Source organism: Centroberyx gerrardi, chromosome 2, assembly GCF_048128805.1.
Source record: "Centroberyx gerrardi isolate f3 chromosome 2, fCenGer3.hap1.cur.20231027, whole genome shotgun sequence".
Classification (NCBI taxonomy): Eukaryota; Metazoa; Chordata; class Actinopteri; order Beryciformes; family Berycidae; genus Centroberyx; species Centroberyx gerrardi.
In genome coordinates, this window is record NC_135998.1 from 26,927,145 (window position 1) to 26,951,069 (window position 23,925).

The 23,925-nt window shown below is 44.6% G+C and overlaps 2 protein-coding genes across 2 annotated transcripts; both read left to right on the plus strand.

The window, feature by feature from the left end:
* The first annotated feature begins 180 nt into the window (after window positions 1–180).
* Window positions 181–17,117, plus strand: sec31a (SEC31 homolog A, COPII coat complex component). Its single transcript, XM_078286926.1, has 30 exons — window positions 181–303; window positions 1,236–1,315; window positions 1,610–1,733; window positions 1,929–2,127; window positions 2,235–2,330; window positions 3,498–3,638; window positions 3,880–4,022; window positions 4,136–4,235; window positions 4,342–4,503; window positions 4,787–4,939; window positions 5,046–5,276; window positions 5,395–5,469; window positions 5,598–5,639; window positions 6,682–6,975; window positions 7,657–7,758; window positions 7,840–7,863; window positions 7,906–8,017; window positions 8,316–8,494; window positions 8,627–8,753; window positions 8,960–9,105; window positions 9,243–9,416; window positions 9,585–9,842; window positions 10,439–10,540; window positions 11,489–11,591; window positions 12,267–12,674; window positions 13,994–14,049; window positions 14,174–14,419; window positions 14,552–14,671; window positions 14,762–14,833; window positions 15,001–17,117. The coding sequence occupies exons 2-30, from the start codon at window positions 1,237–1,239 to the stop codon at window positions 15,178–15,180; spliced, it is 4,248 nt and encodes a 1,415-aa protein (XP_078143052.1). The 5' UTR covers window positions 181–303; window position 1,236; the 3' UTR covers window positions 15,181–17,117.
* Window positions 17,118–19,368: 2,251 nt separating this feature from the next.
* LOC139924363 (stearoyl-CoA desaturase 5-like) lies at window positions 19,369–22,277 on the plus strand. Its single transcript, XM_071915399.2, has 5 exons — window positions 19,369–19,606; window positions 20,698–20,828; window positions 21,473–21,678; window positions 21,764–21,996; window positions 22,087–22,277. Exons 1-5 carry the CDS (start codon window positions 19,369–19,371, stop codon window positions 22,275–22,277), a joined length of 999 nt encoding a protein of 332 aa, XP_071771500.2.
* Window positions 22,278–23,925: the final 1,648 nt, after the last annotated feature.

Below are 23,925 nucleotides of genomic sequence, written 5' to 3' on the forward strand. Positions count from 1 at the left end.
AACTGTTGGCGAACCGCTACACTTTAAACCTCCTTGGCGGTTATATACTAAACATGTGAGGGCATGCAACGTCCGCCGACGTCCACCGGAAGATGTTCTTCTTCGGGGGAGGAGACTGTTGCTCAGTGCCACGTTGATGGAGACCAGTGGGGACGTGGAGATTTCACCCTGCTGCCGGGACCAGTAGTCTTTTTACCAAACCTTGAGTGGACACGAAAGGGGAACTTGCACGGGTGGAAAGTTATTTCTGTTTGTAACCTATTTTATGTGTGCGTTCATGTGAGAAGGAGCAAAGCGGAGAAGGTAAGCAGCTTTAGTGAAGTAATCAGATCTGTGTTTGTGTGTGTGTGTGTGTTAGAGTGATCCCCCCCTGTCATATTTTGCCTGCATAGTGAGCTAGCAGGCTACATATCCCCTTCTAGCATTATCAACACGACTATCATGTCTTGCACCATGTCCAAGCAAGCAGTGAAAAGGGCGACAGTCTGCAGTTTGTTCTCTACTCCTTCTGCTGTTTACCGACATTCATTTTCCAAGCAGCTAAAGCTCCTTGCCATTTTCCTACAGTGTGGCTACAGTCAGCTGTTAGCTTGCTCCCAGCCAGTCTTACTGTCCTTTTGTTTGCTGTTAATGTTAATGTGAATGGGAAAAGTACGCCGGCTGGGTCGCTAGCTTTGGAGAGCTAATAAATTCACAATGTCATTTGTTTAACACAGCGTTGTCCTCTCTTATGGACCAATGCAGAACCCATGTGTTAATTGGTGTTAGTCACAGCCGGCCTTTGTCTTCTGACTATAACTTCATTTATTGATAGCAGCAGCGGGTTTATTGGACATACAACCATTGGGCAGAATGGAAAAAAACGAAGTAACACGTACACCAAAGTGTGAGCTCTTATTACACAAAGCAAAACCGTGTTCCTAGGTTATTAGGCTGTCGTGTAAACAACACTATCCTGCCAGACTGCTTTGTACCTTACCTTTAATGTATTTACCTGACGCACAGCCCAGCAATATAAAGTCTTTTGTACCATGACACCCCAAAACGACTCTGCTCTGTGTTGATTCCTCCAGATGCCACATGGGAGAAAAAGAACTGTAGGAAATGAATGAAAAATGTATTTACTGTGATTAATAATTGCGTGATAATTTGCTTTCTCTATGTGTGGATGTGGAGTTTCCTTTAAAAATGTACACAATGTTCTTTTTCTTTTTTTTTTTTTTAATCTCAGTCAGGATGAAACTTAAAGAGATCAACCGCACAGCCATCCAGAGCTGGAGCCCTGCGCAGCACCACCCAATCTACCTGGCGACAGGTATGAGCATGTTGCATGAGATCAGTGAGCAGCAGAGGCCTGCTGGCACTTTGGTGTTTTGGGTACAATTTTAATTCTGTCTTAGTCTTTCAGCCATTCATAGGCCCAGTCAAACTAAACTGAGTCACACGGGCCTGAACCTTATTTATTTACCTCATTAGTTTATTGTAAAGGGACAATAACACACAAATTGACTCTATACCATTTACAGCATCCAAATTTCCAACAGCACTTAAATGTGTCCCATCACACACCACGTTGTACACCACAGTTTCCTCTGGTGTCTTTCTCCAGGAACGTCGGCCCAGCAGCTGGATGCCTCCTTCAGCACCAATGCCTCCTTGGAGATCTTTGAGCTGGACCTGGCTGAGCCGTCTCTGGACATGAAGTCCTGCGGCACCTTCTCCTCCTCTCACAGGTGACTAAATACCTCTTAACCGGACTACATGAACATGGAAAGAGTTTATAGGTTCAGGGTGTGGCACTTTGAATAAACGTATTAGTGAAACTAGTGAAAGAAATTATAATAAACAAGTCGAGTATGTCATCACCACTGATTTGACTGAGGTTTTCCTTCATGGAAAACACGCTTTGATCCCTTTTCTCCCTCCAGATACCACAAACTGGTGTGGGGTCCCCATGGGATGGATGCCCAAGGTCTCCCGTCCGGGGTCCTGATCGCCGGAGGGGAGAACGGCGACGTCATCCTGTACGACCCCGCCAAGATCATCGCCGGAGAGAGCGACGTGATCATCGCTCAAAGTGACAAGCACACGGGGCCAGTGAGAGCGCTCGACGTCAACCCGTTCCAGGTCAGCTCCGTTTCTCTGACGCTGAACTTAACATTGTGTATATGTGTGCTTTCTGTTGAGGGTTAGTTGACACAGTGCAATGTCCAACTTTGTTTTATTTCTTATAGGCAAACCTGTTCGCATCAGGTGGGAATGAGTCTGAAATCTATATATGGGATATGAATAACTTTGGCTCTCCAATGACACCAGGACCTAAAACTCAGGTACATTTTTTTTTTTTTTTAAATCTGTCAATGACATTTGTATTTCTGCTTTATGGTCTGTTTAGTCTCCATGATACAGCAATCAAAGGTATTTACTGTGTACTTACACAAGTTGTGTGATGCAGTGAAGTCTGCTGTCAAAATGTGAACACCCTCATTCAAGGGACGTTGACTCAGCAAATTATCCATTGAGCAACTTACATTTACTCTGACTTAATTTGTTTATCCACTGACACCATAATTAAGTAATCACTACTTTCAAACCTCAAGCAGTTAAGTGCTTAGTTACATGTTCACATGTTAATCTGTGCAAATCTGCGCTCTTGTCCATTCTGGTGTCCTCGGATGATGTATTGGACGTAATATCTAACAACCGAGGTACGAAAACAAAGAAGCACAACACAAGAATGCAGAGGACAGGAGATGGATAGAGAGTGCCCAGATGTTAGAAATAGGAGTTGGGATGACAACAATAGAAAAAAGTCCAACATTTCCCTCCTTGCTAACATAAAAATAAATCAATTTAGGCTACAGAAGTAGATTAGATTAGATAAGAGATAGAGAATGACAAAGAATAGGATATAGATAAGAATAAGACAATAAAGAGTACTGAAGATAACAGAACAAAATGATCACACGAACAAACATATTGAAAATAATATAGCAAATAAATAAAGATACTGCATCTTCACTGATGGATTTACAAGTGGAATTGGATGTGCAAAAGTGCATTTCTAGCTACTCACATTACCATGTGTACATATGGGAGAACATATAGAGAAATGTGTCCTGACATGCAAATATGCAACGTAAGCTATTCACATTATCATATTTACAGCCGGAGGGCTATGTACAGAAAAATGCGCAGAACATGCAGAAGTGCGTTCTTAGCTGTCACCTTGTAGAATTTACAGATGGGACAAATATTCTATACATGGCCATGAGTATCAACTTGGACTTTCTGGCATTAATAATCAGCTAATGCCTTTTTGGCACAACGAACTGAACTGCTGCTGCAGTGCATATTGTTTGATCTTTTTCCCCAAGACATATATGTATATATACTTTGTACACGTTTCTATCTCAGTGTTTTCAAACCTTTCAGTGCACAGGGTAAGGCCTGCCGTGCTGTTTGTTGTGTATAATTGTCATGTTTTGTTCATGCAGCCTGTGGAGGACATCAGTTGTGTGGCGTGGAACAGGCAGGTCCAGCACATCCTGGCCTCTGCCAACCCCAGCGGCCGAGCCTCCGTCTGGGATCTCCGCAAGAATGACCTCATCATTAAAGTCAGCGACCACAGCAACAGAGTACGTTGTTCAGGCTCCTCACTGCACTTAGTTGAAGACATAGACAGGCTATCTATATATACCATATGTATATCTATATATCTAATTATAGAGAGAAATCTGGGATACATCACAACAATAATCAACACATTTTCTTTGTGTGTTCTTTGTCAACTTCTTTTCTACTGATGTCCAGATGTGTGTCAAATACTGCAACGGTCTCAAACGTCTTACAAGACCCTTGGTTGTGTCTTTATCTTAGATGCATTGCTCTGGGCTGGCCTGGAACCCAGAGGTGGCCACTCAGCTGGTCCTGGCTTCGGAGGACGACCGGCTGCCCGTCATCCAGATGTGGGACTTGCGTTTCGCCACCTCCCCACTCAAGATATTAGAGAATCACACACGGTAAACCGCCGCGTTGAGTTTTGGCACCAAAGCAGCGTAAAGGTGACAGTTGTCCTTTGTGATTGTAAGATCAGTAGAGCGGTCCACATGTAACGGTCGACTTCATCTTTCAGGGGCGTCCTGGCCATCGCCTGGAGCTTGGCCGATCCCGAGCTGCTTCTGAGCTGTGGGAAGGACAGCCGGATCCTGTGCTGGAATCCAAACACGGCGGAGGTAAACGCTGCAATCAAAGTCGACTATACTGATGAAGACTTCAGACAAAAAACGCTCCTCTGTCTTAATGTTGTTCCCTGACTTAATCTTCCGATCGCATCTCCAGGTTGTGTATGAGTTGCCCACCAGCACGCAGTGGTGCTTTGACCTCCAGTGGTGCCCCAGGAACCCGGCGGTGCTGTCGGCCGCGGCCTTCGACGGACACATCGACATCTATTCCATCATGGGGGGCAGCAACCAGGCCCAGAGCCAGAGGCAGGCCGACCAGGTGAGGCAGAGTCCTCCGCAACAGAGATTTTGCAACTGCTTCTTTGTTTTCATTCACGCCTCCTCAGATACTGTGTGATCGCTTGATGCTGCTGGGCATTTGGCGAGCATTGCAACCCACTCAATCCACACTTCAACTGTTGAACTCCCCTAACTTCCACTCATAGTTCCTTCTTTATCAGAACCACACATGATGAACTGAGCTCTATATTTCATTTTGTGGCATCCATAAATCATCGAAGGTATCGGTTTGACTCCAGCTGGGCTCTGGGTGTCTGTTACAGATCAGCAACTCGTTTGGGAACATGGATCCTTTTGGGACAGGACAAGCGCTGCCCCCTCTGCAGTTGCCCCAGTCCACTGCCCCTCCAACTACAGTCAACCCCCTGAAGAAGCCGCCCAAGTGGATCCGCAGACCTGTAGGGGCCTCGTTTGCTGTGAGTCCTATTTCTTTACCTTTCATGAGATTGATGATTCATTTGAGTTTCCGTGTTTTAACATCCGAAGCGCTTCTGTTAACTTTGGCTTTTTCCCCACTCCTAGTTCGGGGGGAAGCTGGTATCTCTGGAGAACACCAAGCCGAACCCCCAGCAGCCTCAGCAGCCCGCTACACATATTGTTCATGTCAGCCAGGTTGTTACGGAAACAACCTTTTTGAAGCGCTCTGATCAGCTGCAGACGACACTGAGTGCAGGCAACTTTGTGGATTTCTGCCAGGCCAAGATTGATGCAGCTGAAAATGAGTTTGAAAAGACTGTTTGGTCTTTCCTGAAGGTATGAAATTCACTATAACTGTGGAAAAGAAAATGAGAATACACTGAGAAAATGTATTCAGATAAATAATCTGAATCAGTAAAATAGGAGTTTATATATTGTGGAATTGTGTTTTCAGGTTAACTTCGATGATAATGTCCGGGGCAAGTTCCTGGAGCTTCTGGGGTACAAGAAAGAGGAACTTGCATTAAAGGTGAGGTTTGTTTTCTAGACTACTGTACGCTTCATATGGTCTTATGTATAGACATTTGAACAAAATACATTCTGTTTAAAATATTTTTTTTACACCTTGTGGTAAATGTGTTTTCTTTTTGTTGGCAGATTTCAGCAGCACTGGAGGAAAAGGCTGTGGAGCCTGTGAAGGTGAGGGGTTTCCTGCCTGTTACATCATCTACTCACTTGTAGTGCATTTTAACTTTAGTGTCAGTAATTATGCATATGATTTGGTATGCAATCCTAGTATTATGATGTTATTTGGGCCTTTGCCAACGAATTAAAATTAAATAGTGATGGTCCCGAAAACACTTAGAGAAGTAAGGGAGACTGTCAACAAAATCAGCCAGTAAATTTCTTACAAGATTACATAAAGATTACAGATTTCAGATTATTGGTTTCATTAGGGCATTCTCACCTCCGCAGACAATTTGAACCAAGAGCTTACATAGTTTAAATCAGCTGCACAAAACAAGGCAGGTGCGAAAGCAAACGTGGGCATGTGCCTTTTGAAAACTACGATGTTTGTGCTAAATATTATTAAACCTGCAATAAGCAATATCAGACCTTATAACCAATCCTGAAATTAATGTGTGCTATGTGGAGATTTTAGCTGTGTTGCTGTTTTCACCTCTTTTCTAAAGCTTGTTGTCAAATTCCGCTCCGGAACGAAGCTCCTCCCGTTCCATTCAGTAGCTTTTCATTTTTTTTAAAACTAGCTTGTCTCCTCCCTCGCTGTTTGAAAGCGGCGTTCACCCCCACCCATCCCTGAAAAAAAACCTCGTAATGGCGGAAACGATGAAGCGAGCAAGTAAACTTGTTAAACTAGTATGCTTGCTACCTACCTCTTCACTTATCATTCTAATTTACCCTGCTTTTTTGTGCTGTCCACATTCTTCTATTTGACACAATAACTATTGGTATTGGTATTGTCCTATCCCTCACGTTCCCGTCTAATGTTTTGCAACAAGGAAGTGAGAGTATTCATGAACATTACACTAGGTTTCAGTAGTACAAATATTACTACTTCTCTTTTTGAAACTACTGTCTGAGTTTGACAAAATCAGCCTAGAGCCTGTATCTATTTCAACCTGTTTGGTGCACAACCTCCTCATCCTGTTCCTGAGTTTGCGCTCGAAAATTCAAATCTGATTACCTGATTTTTGACCCCATATCTTGGCTCAATTTCCAGCCAGTGGCAGAGGTGGACCAGCCTGCTCCAGTCAGCCTGCAGCCTTTAGCGGATCCCGGTCTTTTCTCCGCTGCTGACACCCCTGAGGCGTTCTTTGACATGATCAGTGCAGCGAACCTCCAGCCGGCAGACAAGCTGGAGCTGGAAGCCACCGCCGATCCAGAGACTGAGGAGCCGGCAGCAGCGGATCCAGAGGCTGAAGACACAAGCGCAGGCGAGGCTCTGACCAGCGAACCAGAACCAGATGTGGACCAGGTTCTCCCAGAGGAGGAGGACATCCCATTGGAGGATGAGGTACGTCTCTGTCCCCTATCCACCCCCTGCCCTACAGTCCACTCCCAGACAGTTTGTACTCCATTGGAATATAATTGAAAAAATTATGTGTACATTCCCATGGATGCTATCCTGATCCAGTTAAATTGCTCCCAAAATTACTGTACTGATGTATGCACTGCTAAGCTTAACAAGCCTAATAATTCCACTGCTTTTTTACATCTCTCTCTGGGATAGACTCACTCCTGCTTGTTTTTTTTTTTGTATTCATTAAGCACAATAACAGTTATTAGATGAGGCCTTTTGTGATAATAGTTGCTGTTTAAATGTGTCCATCAAAACCTTTTTTTTTCTGCTGCAGTGATTTATTCTGCTGTAGCCTATCTGAACTACCATCATGATACCACAGATTTTAGTTTTTCTTCATTTTTCATTTTTTCCCCACTATGTCTGCACAATTAGAAACATAGTGAGAGATGCTTCAGGCAGATTCCTAAACAAAGTATTCTTGATTGTGCAGAATCCCTGTTCTGCAGTTTGGAGAAAATCCAGCCCCTACTTTTCAAACAATTGGAAATGCTGGAAAATTATGTCAAATAATGTGTCCACATCATATCGCAATTTATGTCACAGTGGCAATATTCAACAAAAAGATGCAGCAAGAGATCACAAGATGGGTGAAATATTACTCTGGTGTTTCAGGAGGTGACTGCACCAGTGGAGGAGGAACCCAGTCCTGCTGAAGAGACAGCAGCTCCGGCTGAAGACCCTGCTGAAGACACTGCTGAGGTCCCAGCAGCTGAGGTCCCAGCAGCTGAGGTCCTACCTGAGGTCCCAGCAGCTGAGGTCCCACCTGAGGTCCCAGCAGCTGAGGTCCCTGCTGAGGTCCCAGCTGAGGTCCCAGCTGAGGTCCCAGCAGCTGAGGTCCTACCTGAGGTCCCAGCAGCTGAGGTCCCAGCTGAGGTCCCCGCTCAGGTTCAAGATCAGGTCCCAGCTCAGATCCCAGCTCAGGTCGCAGCTCCAGACCCCGACAAAGGAGGCGTTAGTCTCAGCATCAGTCAAGGTAACAACTTTGGTCTTAGTTTGATGTAGACATGTTTGCAGATTATCTTTCCAACCAATCAGCTACAGCAGCTGATCTCACTGATTATCACCTTCAACCAGAAAGGAAGAACTAATCAATGAAATCACCTGCTGTAGTGTTTGGTTGGAATGAAAACCTGCAGAGTCTCAGGTTGCGATGGGGCATGGTTGAGAACCGCTGCCATAGGCGGTGTCCACATGCAAGAGCTATATGTTTAGAATTTCCCCTTTTAGGTTGTTTATTTACATTATTTATTTACACTTTGTTTGCGTGCCAGATGTGGATGGGCTGATCACTCAGGCTCTGCTGACTGGAGACTTTGAGGGAGCTGTGGAGCTCTGTCTCCATGACAACCGCATGGCAGACAGCATCATCCTGGCCATCGCTGGAGGGGCCGAACTCCTGGAGAAAACCCAGAAGAAGTATTTCACAAAAACCCACAGCAAGATCACCAAGGTAAAACGTTTACGCATTTGTGTAGAAAGTAGTAGGAGGAGAGTGTGTATTATTGATGGAGGGTGATGGGAATTGTGATGGATGGTGATGACTCTGAAATTGATGATATAACTGTGATATGTTTCCCTACAGCTGATCAGCGCAGTGGTGATGAAGGACTGGCATGACATCCTGCAGACATGTGACCTGCAGAACTGGAAGGAGGCTCTGGCTGCTGTCATGACCTATGCTCAACCTGATGAGTTCTCCTCCCTCTGTGGTTAGTGTACTTTGTGCCTGCACACTGCTTTGATGGTCCATAGGCCTCAACAGGTCAAAACATTGCTGAATATGGTACTTTGAAGGCATCAGTTTCCAGCAGTTTTGGAAGTGCATAACCTCCCTCGCTATATACGATCTAATAAACTTCTTTGTCTCTCAGCTATGAATTGCTGCTCTCTAACTGTGATCCTTTGTGTTGGTTAGACCTCCTTGGCGGCAGGCTGGAGGCAGCAGAGGAGAGCCAACTACAAGCCCAGGCCTGTCTGTGTTACATCTGCGCCGGCAACGTGGAGAAACTAGTGTCCTGCTGGACCAGAGCACAGGACGGATACTGCCCACTCTCTCTCCAGGTGTGTGTGTGTGTGTGTGTAGATGTGTGTCACTCCATGCTCTTCAGTCTAGTTCACTCCAACTTTCTAGGTCTGTATATTTTTGTGTGTTTGTTTTAATTTGGGTCACGCTAATGGGCTGTGTGTGCATCACTCAGGACCTGGTGGAGAAGGTGGTGGTGCTGCGCCAAGCCGTAGAGCAGACCCAGCGCTCCGGTCCCGCTGTTATGGGCGTCCTGCTGGCTGAAAAGATGAGTCAGTACGCCAACTTACTGGCCTCCCAGGGCAACCTGTCCACTGCCATCACCTACTTGCCTGACAACACCAACCAGGTATGTAACACATCTGGTCCACAGGTTAATGATGATGACACTGGCATTACTAAGTAACCATGTATCCTATTGGTTGTCGCTGATAGTCTTCTTTCTTATCTACTTGGATTGCATGCTGCATTCAGTGTCCACCTTTCTAATTGCAGTTATCTTGTCTCCTCCATCCAGGTTGCTGTGCAGCAGCTTCGTGACCGTCTCAGTCGGGCTCTGGGGCAACAGGCAGCAGCTCCCGCAGCTCCCGCAGCTCCGGTCCAGACCCAGAGAGCTCAGGCTCAGCGGCCGGCCCCTCAGGCCCAGCATACCGCAGCCGTGCCCAGGCTCCCGTTCACCCCGGCCCAGCCTGCTATGGTGCCTCAGCCCACTGCAGCACCAGCGCCCATGCCTCCACCTGCCTCTGCCCCAGCGCAGCCTCAGTATTACCAGCCAGTAGGTTCCACTGTCCTCCCATAGCGGCACGTAACAAGGGTTTACATGAGAACCCAGAATGTTACTGTCCTTCTCCCTCACCACATTGCTCACTTTGAGACAGTATTATTCTTAAACTTGAGGGCAGAGTGGTCTCTTTCCTCTTCACTTATCTGTGTGAGGTTAAAAAAATGTGAGGAAATCCACAGGTCTCATACTAACTAATCACCTGGTGTATCGCTCATATCTATTTTCTGTTGTGTTGTAGCCATTACATTGATCGGATTTGTGGTTTCTGTTTTGGCCAGGGTTTAAATCACATGCTGATTCCCGAAGGTACTCTTGAAATATTAATGATAAATATTAATGACAGCAGGGGCTGTATGCCACTAATGCTTGGGGTGCACCTATGGGAACAATATACTTGTAATTCTGTACTAACTTCATATGGTGGTGCCAAATTCCCCTGGGCATCCCTGTAATTTGAACCCTGGTTCTTCTGTTGCCCTATCTTGTGTCCACTGGTCCGATGCTTGTGCGTTGTGGCGATGTTGTTTGGTGGTTCCCCCATGGTGTAGCCATCATTGGTATGTGCCGTGTGTCTCTGTGTACTTCAGGTGAGGGCTGCCTCCACTGTCACCTCCTGGAGTAACCAAACTCCCACAGCCCTCCCCAATGTCCCTCCTCCTCTTCAACTAGGCACCGCCTCAGACCAGCAGGTATACTGCCCAGCCATCCGACCCCAATACACACCTTCGCACAGCTCTTACCACTTCTGATACCTGTACAACTCAAAAATGCACCACATTCATGCCTATACACACATATTAGGCAGGCCACTGTACCACTGTAGCAAGATTTCTGTTGTGCTTCTTTACTCCTGTTCCTGCAATTTAGTAGAGAAATTACAACTCAGTCTTTGTATATAAAAATCTCTGCAGTTAGTCTGTTCCATGAACTTCCTTCACAAAGGGATCATTCACCTTTTTAGTTTCTCTTATATATTCTTAGTATCAGTGTGGTGAATGTAATGACTGATATAGAAATTGTGGTTAAATTAGTGGGACCAATACCTGACGATCGCAAGCTTCCCTCTTGCTACTGTGGTACGTCTGTGGTAATAATGACAAAGCATCTATTCACAGTCTCAGCGCCTGCCCTTCCCCATAGCCACCCGCACCCCCCTTTGCACCCCCCTTCCCCTGGCTGGCACCTCAGTGCCCTCAGGTTGTGATGCATGCACTGTCTCCGGTCAAATCCCTCGCTCAATTCTCCTGCACCCCGCCTTTTATTCCTGTGATTTAATGCATGACTCTTTATACATCACTCCTCTGGCTCTAACCGTTAACATCTGCTAAATGTTCCTTTCTTGCTGTGTGCTTGCCTAAACATACCGCACCACTCCTTACATATACATGTTGTTTCTCTATTAGTATTATGAGGTGATTTGTGAATTTTTCCACCCACAGAAGAACAGGAGAGACGAGAATATTCTGCCCTCTGTCTTGCAGCACCAAACTCCTGTTGCCATATTCCTGCTATAGTAAAATAGCCTTGTTCATCTCCTGTTGCACAGCGTAGAGAGCAGTGGTCTGTTCTCTGTAACTGACTGTAGTGCTGTCCTTGGTTTTGAAATTTGGTGTTAGATTCTCTTTGTGTTCGCGCAGGTGGAGCCCTCAAACCCCATGTATGGGATGCCAGCCTCTGGAGCACCTGCTGCCCCTCCAGCCTCCTCCACTCCTGCATTCATGTACTCTCACCAGTACCAGCGTAAGTGTTTAACAAACTCCATACTCTAGGTCAACCAGCCACTACAGCCGGAGAGTTATGTGAGGTGCGGGTTTATTTTGGCTGACCTTGTTGCAGTTTTCTCACAAAGTCGCACTCCAGCTCTGCAGTATCGAGGTTATTGACTTTTTGTAGAAAAAGTCTTGTGGTTATGGGGAAAGCAGAAGGTGTCTCTTCAGTATAAGTCACACTGCCATCCAGAGGAGGCCCATGTACACTGCACAGTACCCATATTTGAAAAATGTAGCTGGAACAAATCCTCTCGCCTCTCTTTCATAAAACAAAACTGACAAGCATTTCCTTTTGGCAATGTTTGGCTCCACAATATCTGATCTTCTTCTGTGCTGATGTACTTCATGTTATTGTGGTTAGAATTTAGAATGTTTCCATTCTAACCATGAGATATTACTCTGTCACTAACATGAGATGAGAATGGCTGTTACGAATAGCTTTTCAGTATGTTCATCTCATTGCCTGTCGAGACTTTTGTAACCTAATAACTAAACCTTACTTTTCATGGAAGCATTTTAGCATGCACTGTACTGTATCTAGCTGTATCTGTTTGTTACTCTGTTTGTTACCTCTGCCCTATACAGCATGCATGATGTAGCTACTCTTATCACTAACAGCATCTGTTGTATCTTGTGTGAACCCTAGCCTACCCCCAGGTCAACCAGTACCCACCTGGAGCCGGGGGGGTGCCTATCTATCAGCCTCTGCAGTACTCCTCTGCCGCTCCTCTCCCTCCGCCCCCCGCTGCCACCTCCTCCACTCCTCAGCCCCCGGGCTTTCTGTCTCAGTATGTGCAGCCCGTTCCCTCCCAGCAAGCTCCTCCCCTCTATCCCGGACCGCCTCCCGTCAGCCAGTGTTTGTCGTCTTCTCCTCCTTCCCATCCTCCCTTCTTTCCAACTGCATCCTCCTCCTTCTCTCCTCCTCCGTCCTCTGGAGCGTCCTTCCAACATGGCGGGCCAGGATCTCCGGTCTCTTACATGCCGCCTCCTCCACCCACCGGACTCTCAGGTACACAGCCTGACCCTGACCAGATCCCCGCCTCTCAGAGGAAAGGTCTGCGTGGCTCTGCTCTCCCTCAATGCAGCTGTCCTCTGATTAGACTCAGCCAGGCCGCACGTTGAGAATTGTTCTTGTTGTCTGACCGGTTATAATTGGCTCTGTGTAGAGTTAAAACTACCAGTCAGTTTCTTGCAGTGCAGGTTTTGTCATATTGCAGTTGTAGTTCATAGCATGGGTTTAGAGAAATTTCTTGGTTGATTGATTCTGTTACTATAAAGCTCCAGCCATTCCATTATTACAGCGGCATCTTTAGTATATTGCCTATTCCTGTACAAGTTTTACTGATTTATGGAAGAAAGTGAGATAAACCTGTTTTCCCAGCAAGGACAGAGATTTTCTTGGAAAAGCTGGAAAAGGTGGCAGTGACAGCAGGCAGGAGGATTTTTATTTTATTTTTGTAAGAGTGTATTTTCTGCTTGTATGAGCATAAAAACTTGAAATGAGCAGCATGCAAGTTCCTAAAGTCTCTCTGTCATTTCAGTGGAACGACTCGGGACTTGACATCTTGATGGAGTCTTTATTCTTTCGTTTCTAGCTTCGGAAGAGACTTATTTTAGAGATATTTTGGTTTTACACTGAATGCAGAAATTAAACCGCAGCTTTTCGGTATCAAGTTTGGCATTGAGTGAATGAAACCAATTACTTCTGGTATATTGGAGAGATGCTAAATGACAGATGTTGGTTGACCCAGATTTGTTGTGGACAGGAGCAGGCAATCATGTTGTTGCCCTGGTGCGTTGTGGGCTTTGCACGGCTATTTAGGGAAGTCATTACCCTGATGGAAATGGCAGGCAGGGATCATGATTATAATTAGGGCCAAAGCTTGCCTCATCATCACTGCTGTGTAAAAACCTTAATCTCAAAACCTTTCTGAAATTACAATTTTAAAAGCTTGTTTCTTTCCATTGATTGGCTTGATCACAGATTTTTATAATATGCTTTACCTGAAGGACCTTCAGCTGTCTAAAAGCAACACTGAAGATTGCTTTGTTTTTTTGCAGGACTACATGCTTACAAATCACGCCTGGAAACCCAATTTCAGAATGAGGGGTCTAATGTAGTTTTTTTTTGTTTATTTTGTCTTTTTAATCAAAATCGATTATCCAAAATTATTAGCCATACGTACACAGACTACAGTCTCAATCTCATCAGACTGAGGCAGGCTTTAATTATCAGTCATGTTTTGAAATCAAGGATAATAACAATTCAAGGACATTTCTAATTCAGAAATGCTCTTCCCAAGAATCATGAAATAGATGCTGTAGGTGGGAATCGATGAATAAATGAATTGGATTCGTCTTTTCTTTCCACAGGGCCTCAGAATGGCTGGAATGATCCTCCCGCCCTGAGCAGAGCACCAAAGAAGAAGGTGAGTCTGCCTGTCCTAGGCTATGTAACCGCACTCTGGCTCAAGGCAAACACACAGGGAAGACATTATGCATCGTGAAGGGACATAAGGGACATAAAACAGAATATTTGTCATTGCATTACAGCAGCTTCCAGAAAACTACACTCCTCCTGCCCCCATCACCGCCCCCATCATGGCTCCACTGGGCGGTGATCCTCAGGCCCAGCCCATATGCTCCGCAGCCCCCCAAGCCATGGTCCAGGGCCCGCCCGGGGGCCAGGCGCCCTACTCGGGCATGCAGCAGCAGCTCTCCCCTCCACCCATGAACCCAGCCATGCCTAAGACCAGTGTGGAGGGGGCACCAGGAGCGCCCATTGGGGATGTCATACAGGTAGAGCGGGTCGTTTTCATTCATTGTTGTTGAAATGTGGGAATGTGAAGCCCTTTGAGACTGTAACTGCGATTTAATGGCTATAAAAAATGATTTGACTGGACTTTTCTTACCCCGTTTTACACCATTCAGCCCATGCAGTCCATCCCTGCCGAGAAGATCATGAAGAAGCCCATCCCCGACGAGCACTTGGTCCTGAAGACCACATTCGAGGGCCTCATCCACAAGTGCTTGGCTGTAGCCGCTGACCCTGTGAGTCCACCTCATGATTTGACAGTTGAATGTGCCTCTTCATAACAACACAGTGAACAACTTTTAACTTTTTACTTTGCTCTCTCGCAGCAAACCAAGAGAAAGCTCGACGACGCCAACAAACGTCTGGAAGCCCTCTACGACAAACTCCGAGAGCAGACGGTGAGTATCGCAGCTCTGTCTGGAGTTGCGATGGCTTCGTTTCTCATGTCGGGATTGAGTTCAACACGGTCTTGAGACGGATCAATATCGACTGACGGCATATCCTGCAATAATGCGATGTTTTACGAAGACTTCTCACCTCCGCTTTCTGTTATTCCTCTCTCCAGCTCTCCCCAGCCATTGTAGGAGGACTGCACAACATGGCGAGGAGCATAGAGTCTCGATCCTACGCAGAGGGCCTCAACATCCACACCCACATAGTCAGTAACAGCAACTTCAGCGAGACGTCAGCCTTCATGCCCGTGCTCAAGGTGGTGTTGACGCAAGCCAACAAACTCGGCGTCTGAGTAGGCAGGAATTCCCAACCGCTCCTGAGCCTTGACCGGAGGCTGGAGAATGATCAGTCAGGGGCCGTGTTGAATATCAGTGGAGCGTGTTCAGACTGTCGGTAGCTTGTTTCACAGGGAGTCGTAATGCAAATGTACTTGACGAGGAATTATGAGATGTAGGAAAATACTGTTCAGTTCTCCCTTGTGCCATTCTGTTTCCTTAACGCAACTCAAACACAAGCCATGCTATCGGTATCACTCAGTGGTGAAAGTAAATTCCAAGCCCAACCCCCTCACCCAAACATACAAACACCAATAACAACAACAAATAAAGGGCTACAGACTAATAAAAGTACCACCATAATCTACCAACAAGTTATGTCACACTAAAGCTTTTTTTCTTTATTCACACTTTGATTCATATGAATATATTTAACTTCAGTGAATATATTTCAATTGTTAAATCAAAATGAAATCTCCAAACTGAACAAGTGTAAATTAACATCGCATAGAGGCCTAGTCCAGCAAAACATGAGGAAGGCAAAGTTGTATCGTTTGCCACCAAAAATGCAAAACTAGATTTATAGACTATACTGGATGCAATGACTAGTAATGTGATGAATGGAAACCAAAAATAGTGGAACAAGAAATTGTTTATTTTCAGGTCTAGATTGTGTAAGCAGTAAAGGTACTGCTGTCTACTTGTGTTGAGATGATCAATCTGATGATAAATTTAGTCAGTTTAATGTTAATGAATGAGGCTAACAGCACACCGCTGATACAGTGGTGCCGCATGCCTTTGGCCCACAGTTGCATGAGTGTGCAAACAGCAATCATTTAAGAAATATAAACTTAATCATCTTTGTTTTCAATTTTGTTTGTGCGTTACACAACAATATTAGAATACCTTGTAATTCATAAATACAGATTTTTCTTTTGGAAGTACATAGAGAAGGGTTGGCAAAATCATGCTTTATTTGCATATATATGCATCAGTGCATGCATGCTTTTTGTGATGGACCTGCAGATAATGCAGCCACAGAGAAACAACACTGTCGAGAGAAGAGAGCATCACAGATCCATTAGAACAGAAGACAACATATTTATGAAGACAGGGAATGACATTGCCAGTTACACTTTTAAACCAATAATCCCTCTCAACCATGTAAAGATACATTTTGTGGCAAGTTATGGTCTGACAAAAAATGACTTTAATTGTTGTGGAGTGGCAGCAAGCTTGGTAGCAAGTTGATCCAGTTGGGTGGAAACAGCCACGACTGTAAACATACCAACTCACTGCTGCAGCTGAGTCTTCTACCCAGAGAAAAGCTCCAGATAAACAAACAGGAACTTTGACAGTGCGTTGATGTTCTGAACACTTTGGTGCTGCCGTGTGTCTCTGATGCTTGGAGTGCCAATGTGTGAAGGCATCCAGTATTACTGCAGGACTCCATACCTGTTTCTTCTCTTACTTTACTTCATACTGGCTTACTTTCACCACTGGTGTCACTACATTGGACCAAGATATTGCCAGTCTGGGAGATGTCAATGCAAAGCATTGCATTCCCATTTCTTACGGATGTTTAATGTTGTTGTTTTTGTTTTTGTTTTTTTGTCTTTTATTTGTTTTTTATTCATTCATTTTCAGTATAATCATAATACAGCAGCAGAGTGCAATGGGATTTTTCCCTTTTAAAAGAGACTGTACTTTTATGACATTGTAAAGGTATGCATGCTTAACACAGACGCTTGCAATCATCCTTAATGGCAATGAGGTTATTATCAGCTTAATCACACTGAGAGGAACTGGGAAGGAGGCCGGATTGGTTATCATTCCAACTACGATGAGGGCTGTAGTCTGTGCTCCACCTGTCTCAATTTATGTTGTTAATAAAAGAAAACAATTCTTTGTTTTAGATTGACTACATGCAATATTTTCAATAAATAGTATTTATTTAAAACATGTCAGTTGTTTTCTTTTAGGTGCTCTAGGTGCTTTAGGTAAGTCAGAGTCAGTGAAATAAGCAATATAGACAGCTGGGAAATGTAGTTCACTTTTCTCAAACTAACTCCCATGACCTGCGGCAGGTGTGGATACTTTTTTTTTTTTTTTTTTTTTTTTACTAAAAAGGTATCCACACCTTACAAGGCACCAAAAGCCTTCATCCACGTGTGAAAATAAAAATGACTCCCCACCACCTTCTGAGTACCTACAGAAATGCTGAATTGAGGAACAGAAGGGAGAAGAAGTACAGAGAAGTGCTGTCAGGCCACGATGAGCCCACATGGCCTCAAGATGTCGCTGCTATTCATCAGCATTTACCTTCATCTTGAATCCGAACACAGACAATGTCAAATCCTAACTTTTACTTTATAATGCTTGTTAAGTTTATTTTTGCTGCTGACTGTTTTTTTTTTATAAGCCTGTGACATCAATTCTGGAGAAAGACTAAATGCCTTTTTGCACGTTTTTTACACTGAATTTGGTCAGATAATTTAGTGGGATGTATAGACGGCATCTCAGATAAAAAATGACTCCAATATTTGGTGCTTTTCTCATTTCTTTAGTGTGCAAAGTAATAAAACAAACTCTTGGGTGTTACATAACTTTAACTTCAAAATAAGTCGTAAAATACTGTATATTTCACTTGAGATAACTCAGTTCAAGCAGCAGCAGCTCCATGAAACCGGATACTAACAGCAATACCAACAACTTCATAGGTGTCTATGTATCTATGCTTGTGTGTGTGTGTGTGTGTGTGTGTGTGTGTGTGTGTGTCTCCAGCTACATGTCTTCATGTGAATGACAGTAAAGAGTTGGCAGAAACAGTGATGGTTATTTGTTGCCACCTAGTGTTTGAATCAGATTGACTGGAGACAGACTGACGCTCCTTTACCTTCACTTGACTGAATGTTAACTGTAAGTTATGTTAACTGTTGTACTCACATTTATCAGCTGCTTATTCAACTATTCTTTTTCCAAGTTTTGTCAGTCATGTCATATTGTGGGCGTGTCACAGTGAGGTCAGACTTCCTTCACCTGAGCATCCTCCACCGAAGGAAGGAGGGACATAGGAGGAAGGAGCGGCTTCTCTGGTCTCCTCCACTACTGGGACAGCAAGCAACATGGAGGAAAGGTGGAGGTAAGAGGAGGAAAGGAGGAGGTAGTGGAGGAAAGGAGGAGGTAGAGAAAAGGAGGAGATAGTAGAGGAAAGGAGGAGGTAGAGGAGGAGGAAAGGAGGAGTGATTTTTTGAGCTTTGGGATGCACTATGTTGTCTTTCTATATGTCACACGTGTACTTATATGTACATTTTGCGTTATACTTTGTAAGGACTCGACTCAGACTTGAGTCACAGTTTTAATAGCTTGAGACTTGACTTGATGCATGAAGAAAAGACTTGAGACTTGACTTGGGTTCTGGTGACTTGGGACTTGACTTTGACTTGTACTTTGATGACTTGAAAAGGTTTCTAAAGTCTTGACTTGAGATCTTGTGTTTGTGTAAATGACTTGGATTGAAAATGATGAGATCTGTTCCAGCAGACGACTGAATTAAAATTCTGTTTTCTGAATTTGTATGGAATGATTGAATTTATTGAAGTTGAAACTGATTCTAGAAATCAAACTCATGATGCTCTTACCAAGTTTTTATCCTATTAAAACCATATTGCATTGAAAAGTCCTAGATATTTAGTTTTCTTTAAGATATTAAATTGATACTGGACTCTTGATTTGTTCTGACTTGACTTGCTGTTCTACATTTAGACTTGAGACTTGACATTAATGACATGGACTTGACTTGGACTTGACTTGCTAATCTATATTTAGACTTAGGACTTGACTTGAGACTTGTGCCTCAAGACTTGACTCACTTGGGACTCGACCCTTGAGTATCAGTCACCTGTGCATTTCCTCCCAAAACCTCCTCTTGCATCACAGCCTCCCGATTCGACATGCAATTGGCTGCAACCCTGCAGGTCCCACCTCTGGCCTGTAGGGGGAGCTCCTCGCCATCAGCACCAATGTTATGTATCCGTGATTACCAGAGGATGCTGTTGCTGCTGGGAAACTAATGGATCCCCCCCGCACATCTCTCTTACATAACCTATTTATTCACCTGTTCTATTTAATATTAGATTGTAACTGGGGGGTTTTAGTAGCTTTATTCCAGCTGTAGTGCGCTCTGTCTGTGCTGAGCCGGGGAGATGGAGCGTGTCATGGACGCGGGAGAGCGTCGGGATGGGGAGACGGTAGCTGGCGAGGCGGAGGGACCGGAGGAGAGCAATGCGGTGACGGATGCACGGTGCCGGGATGGGTGTCTGCAGGGTGACCGCTCTCAGGGCATCGTCTGGAAAAACGTTGTCCTCATGGCGCTTCTGCACGTCGGGGCGGTGTATTCGCTCATCGTCGTGCCCAGGGCGCAGCCTCTCACCTGGATGTGGTGTAAGTCTGCCAGACAAAGAAGTTGCCTTGTGTAACTATCGCTGCGTGCTTGTGTAACTTCACTAAATGACCGTTGCAGCCCAGCAGAGAGAGAGATAGAGAGAGAGAGCGCGCTGTGCAGCTGCATGCGTGGTGGGAGCCATGCAGTTCATTTTAGGTTATGTTAATGAAATGTTGTTGCGGTTGTTGAAATGTTGTTGACCACTTGTGTTGTTGAAAACACAAGTGGCTTTCATAATGTCGACTGAATCAGTGAAAGGCCTGCTGTTGCTGCGTTGATTTTGTTTTATAATTATCATCTGCGTTTCCACGTTTATTCTCTATGGGAAGCAGAAACAGAACGCAAATGATAAGGGTTTTGTTGCTCAGAAAAATCCTCCTCATGATCAGTCCCGGCTGAGAAGAAATTGGATCTTTTGTAAGAAATGTTTCATTATAATTCATTGCATTCTCATGTTTGGAAGGAAGGAATTAAGAAGTCAAAATATAAATAAATGGTAGAGAGCCACAGCATGGGAGTCCTTTTTCATTCTAATAGAAAATACTTCTTGATACAGGACAGGAGGTAATGATAACATGAGTTTCAGATACATGTTTTGTATCATTTGGACTGAGAGGAGAAAAAAGAGACAGCAGAATTAATGTAATTATAGCAGCATTATAGAACTGTCCTCTATTAGTCAGGAATATTGGCTTATAGCATAATAAGTAAGAAGATCTATATTCTTGCAGACTGGTCTAATGCTAACAGGTCCTTCAGTACTTCAAACGCAGATCAGATGACACAATATAACATGGTTTCTTCTTCAGAGAGCTCAGCCAGCACAGCTCTCCAGCCTTTTCTTCAGGCCTATAATCAATCTCTAGCTCTATATTTAACCCTACAGCTATAAATCACTAGCTGCAGTGAAAGACACTTTGCACAGGGGGTTGGCTCAATGGTTCAAGTAAATAACTCAATTTCCATAATCCATGAACAATTTCCCAATCCGCGTTTGTTTTATTTTGGTGTATGCAATTGAAACCTATTAACCCTTAGCTTCCAATCAGTGGCAAGACAAGAGTGACATGTTTTCATTCTGTTCTTACAGCGTACGTGTGCTTCCTCATCACGGCCCTGGGCGTGACGGCAGGCGCCCATCGCCTGTGGAGCCACAGGTCCTACAAGGCCAAACTTCCTCTGAGAGTTTTCCTGGCTGCTGCCAACTCCATGGCTTTCCAGGTGACTTGCCCCAGTTGCCCAGAAACCCCCCAGCAACACCAACACAGCTATAGTCTCTAATTGGCCAAGCACAGCACAGCGGAAATAATCCTCTGAGGGATTTTCTTCCACATTTTCTAAATAGTGCTGAAGGGAGTCGTCTTATCTCAAGGGTCCACAGACTTGCATTTACACACCGACATGGTAGACACTTCAATACTAGAGTTCAGTACTGTAACACTGGCTTTTCCCCTCTGTAATGCATATGTGGGTTGGGTATACTGTTTTATAAGGTTATGATAAACCTTACTTCAGAGCTTATTTCCATCTCTGCTGATTCATTGTGTTTCATTTCCACATTAGTGAAAAAGGAGAAGGCAAAGTTTTCACTGAAACTGCTTCAAATCTCAGCTGATCCTCCCCCTGCGGACCTTGTGGCCCCACAGTGGTTAATGAAAGCAATTAACCTGCTGACCAATGGGCCAACCTCACCGCACCTGAAGTATTATGAGACTCCAACGATGACAGAGAAAGAGGTCATCTTGTGCCGCATGCTGTCAGCTGTGTGAGAGAGATAAACCGCAGCATGTGGACTTTTCAGATAGAGGTCATGCCGTTTTCTAATGTACAGATTTGCCTCTTTTTCTTCTGGTTTCCCTCTTCAGAATGATATTTTTGAATGGGCAAGAGACCACCGCGTACACCACAAGTACTCGGAGACAGACGCCGATCCCCACAATGCGATGCGGGGCTTCTTCTTCGCCCACATAGGCTGGCTGTTTGTGCGGAAACACCGGGACGTCATAGAAAAGGGCAAGAAGCTGGATGTCGCCGACCTCCTGGCCGACCCTGTCGTCCGGTTTCAGAGGAGGTGAGGCCGCTACTTCAGCTGCTTTACATTTGTCCAGAAGTCAAACTTTGTGTTAGTCATAGTCATCTCTGCCTCGTCTCCGCAGGTACTACAAGACCTCCGTCCTGCTCATGTGTTTTCTGATTCCCACGCTGGTGCCGTGGCTCTTCTGGGGAGAAAGCCTGTGGAACGCGTACTTCCTAGCGACCGTCCTGCGCTACACCGCCTCCCTCAACGTCACGTGGCTGGTCAACAGCGCCGCGCACATGTACGGGAACCGGCCCTACGACCGGAACATCAGCCCGCGAGAAAACCGCTTTGTGACTTTTGGAGCCATCGGTGAGTGATTGTAATGGCAGAGTGTTTGTCGTAGTGGTTTTATTAACGTCGACACCTGGAAATGCAACTCCCCCCGCTCCTCCTTTTCAGGTGAAGGTTTCCACAACTTCCACCACACGTTCCCGTTCGACTACTCCACCAGCGAGTTCGGCCTGCGCTACAACCCCACCACCTGCTTCATCGACCTCATGTGCTGGTGTGGCTTGGCGAGCAATCGGAAGAAGGCGTCGGCGGAGATGGTTCAAGCTCGCAAACAAAGGACAGGGGAGGGGAACGCCTGAGGAGACTGCAGCTGATGATAGAAAGCAAGCGAGGGCATCCTCACCGAGACCATGTCAAGAAATCAAACATGAATCGAGATATTCTCCAACCACCACTGTCATCTTGAGTTCATTTTGCTTCACATGTTACATAGTGGTTTTTGTTATATTTATTTTTGGGCTATCAAAATGTATATGCATCTTTGTATTGTTGGGTGAAAACCTCTCATCTCCAAAATGTCAACTTTTTAGGAACTAAGAACAGCCTCATTTTTGTGCATTTTTGAGTTTATTTGGTTTGAAAAAGGTTTCCCAAGGGTTGTAGGATTTTCTCAACTCATAGAGTCAATTAAAACATGAAAATCACCAAAATGGGAGTTATGAGGTTTTCACCCGACAGCGACGATATGCTCCTTCATCAAATTTACTTTTAGATTCACAGATTATTGAATCTAAATGGGTTTTCTACAACTTCCCCAAGAATTAGACTTATTGGACAAGTTTCATTGCTGTTAGTTTCTCCATGCGTTCATTTGTACAGGCTCAGCTTCAGCTGGTCTTCCAGCAAAGACGTTTTTTTCTCCGGTTGAATAGAGATTCTCAGGGGTGATGGCAAAAATCTGAAAGTGCACACAATTTCTTTCTTGTAATTGCTTTTAAATAGATTGCGATTTCCCAAATGTCCAAAATCTGACCGTCTTTGTAACACCCAGATGACGCCCCTGTGGTCAAAACTGTGTGAATGATGCAGTGAGTCTCCTGAAGAGCAAGAACCATCCCACTGCTTACCTGTTATATTATTATCTAAGGTCATCCACTCCCATATTCAGGGTCTTATCTAGCATCTCACATTTCACAGCTTGTTCCCCCCTTGTGGCTTTTGCTTAAGATGACTAGAAAATCCCTTTGGAAGTGTTTTGATACGTTTACCTACCAGGAGTTGGAGGTTCCCCATGTGAGTCGTTAGCAGCGTCCCGTTCATCATCCCCTCACTGGCTTCCCTGGTGTGGAGACTCATGTTCGCCTGGGGAGGAACGGCTCTTGTCAGAAACACGAGACGATGGAGAAATGCTAAGTGAGTTCACTTGAACCCTTCTGGTTCTTTTGCCTTACAATGAATTGGAATGTATTTGTTTTGGTTGTATTTACGCATAGGCTATTTTTGTTAGATATTAAATATGAACGTGTTTTATGCCACTGAGTCACAAAAATGTTTGGAAACTCGGGGGGGATCACTGGAGTGTGCTGTCTTTGTGATATTAATAGCTGAACCTATCTTAGCTGAAATATATCACTGCTACTTATATTAATACATGTTACAAGTGGCAAATAAATGTCATTCTAAAGAGGAATGTCCCTGTTCAGCTTTCAAACTAGTGCAAGTGTCCCGCATTCAACAAGCAGGATACATTAAGACAGTCAATTTCCTATTCAGCTTTCAGACACCTATTTTAATTACAGTCCCTATATTTGCTTGAACAATAGAATTATTCATCGAGGAACTATAAACTTTAATATCTTTACCCAGCAGTTGATTCTGCAGTGTCTGATTATGACTGGGTTGTTATGTATCATTCAGTATTTTGTCTTATAGCAGTCGTTCCTGTAAAGCACTGACCTTGGGCCTATTGATGAGAATGAAAGGAAACAGGAAAAGCAGCAGCTGATG

Excerpts from the sequence above, each read along its gene's own strand:
- sec31a (XM_078286926.1), top strand. The coding sequence starts at position 1,237 with ATGAAACTTAAAGAGATCAACCGCACAGCCATCCAGAGCTGGAGCCCT. Across the intron at positions 8,495-8,626 it reads CCCACAGCAAGATCACCAAG|CTGATCAGCGCAGTGGTGAT; the intron begins GTAAAACGTTTA and ends GTTTCCCTACAG. Across the intron at positions 14,050-14,173 it reads GCAGAGCACCAAAGAAGAAG|CAGCTTCCAGAAAACTACAC; the intron begins GTGAGTCTGCCT and ends ATTGCATTACAG.
- LOC139924363 (XM_071915399.2), top strand. The coding sequence starts at position 19,369 with ATGGAGCGTGTCATGGACGCGGGAGAGCGTCGGGATGGGGAGACGGTA. Across the intron at positions 19,607-20,697 it reads GCCTCTCACCTGGATGTGGT|CGTACGTGTGCTTCCTCATC; the intron begins GTAAGTCTGCCA and ends CTGTTCTTACAG. Across the intron at positions 21,997-22,086 it reads TGTGACTTTTGGAGCCATCG|GTGAAGGTTTCCACAACTTC; the intron begins GTGAGTGATTGT and ends CCTCCTTTTCAG.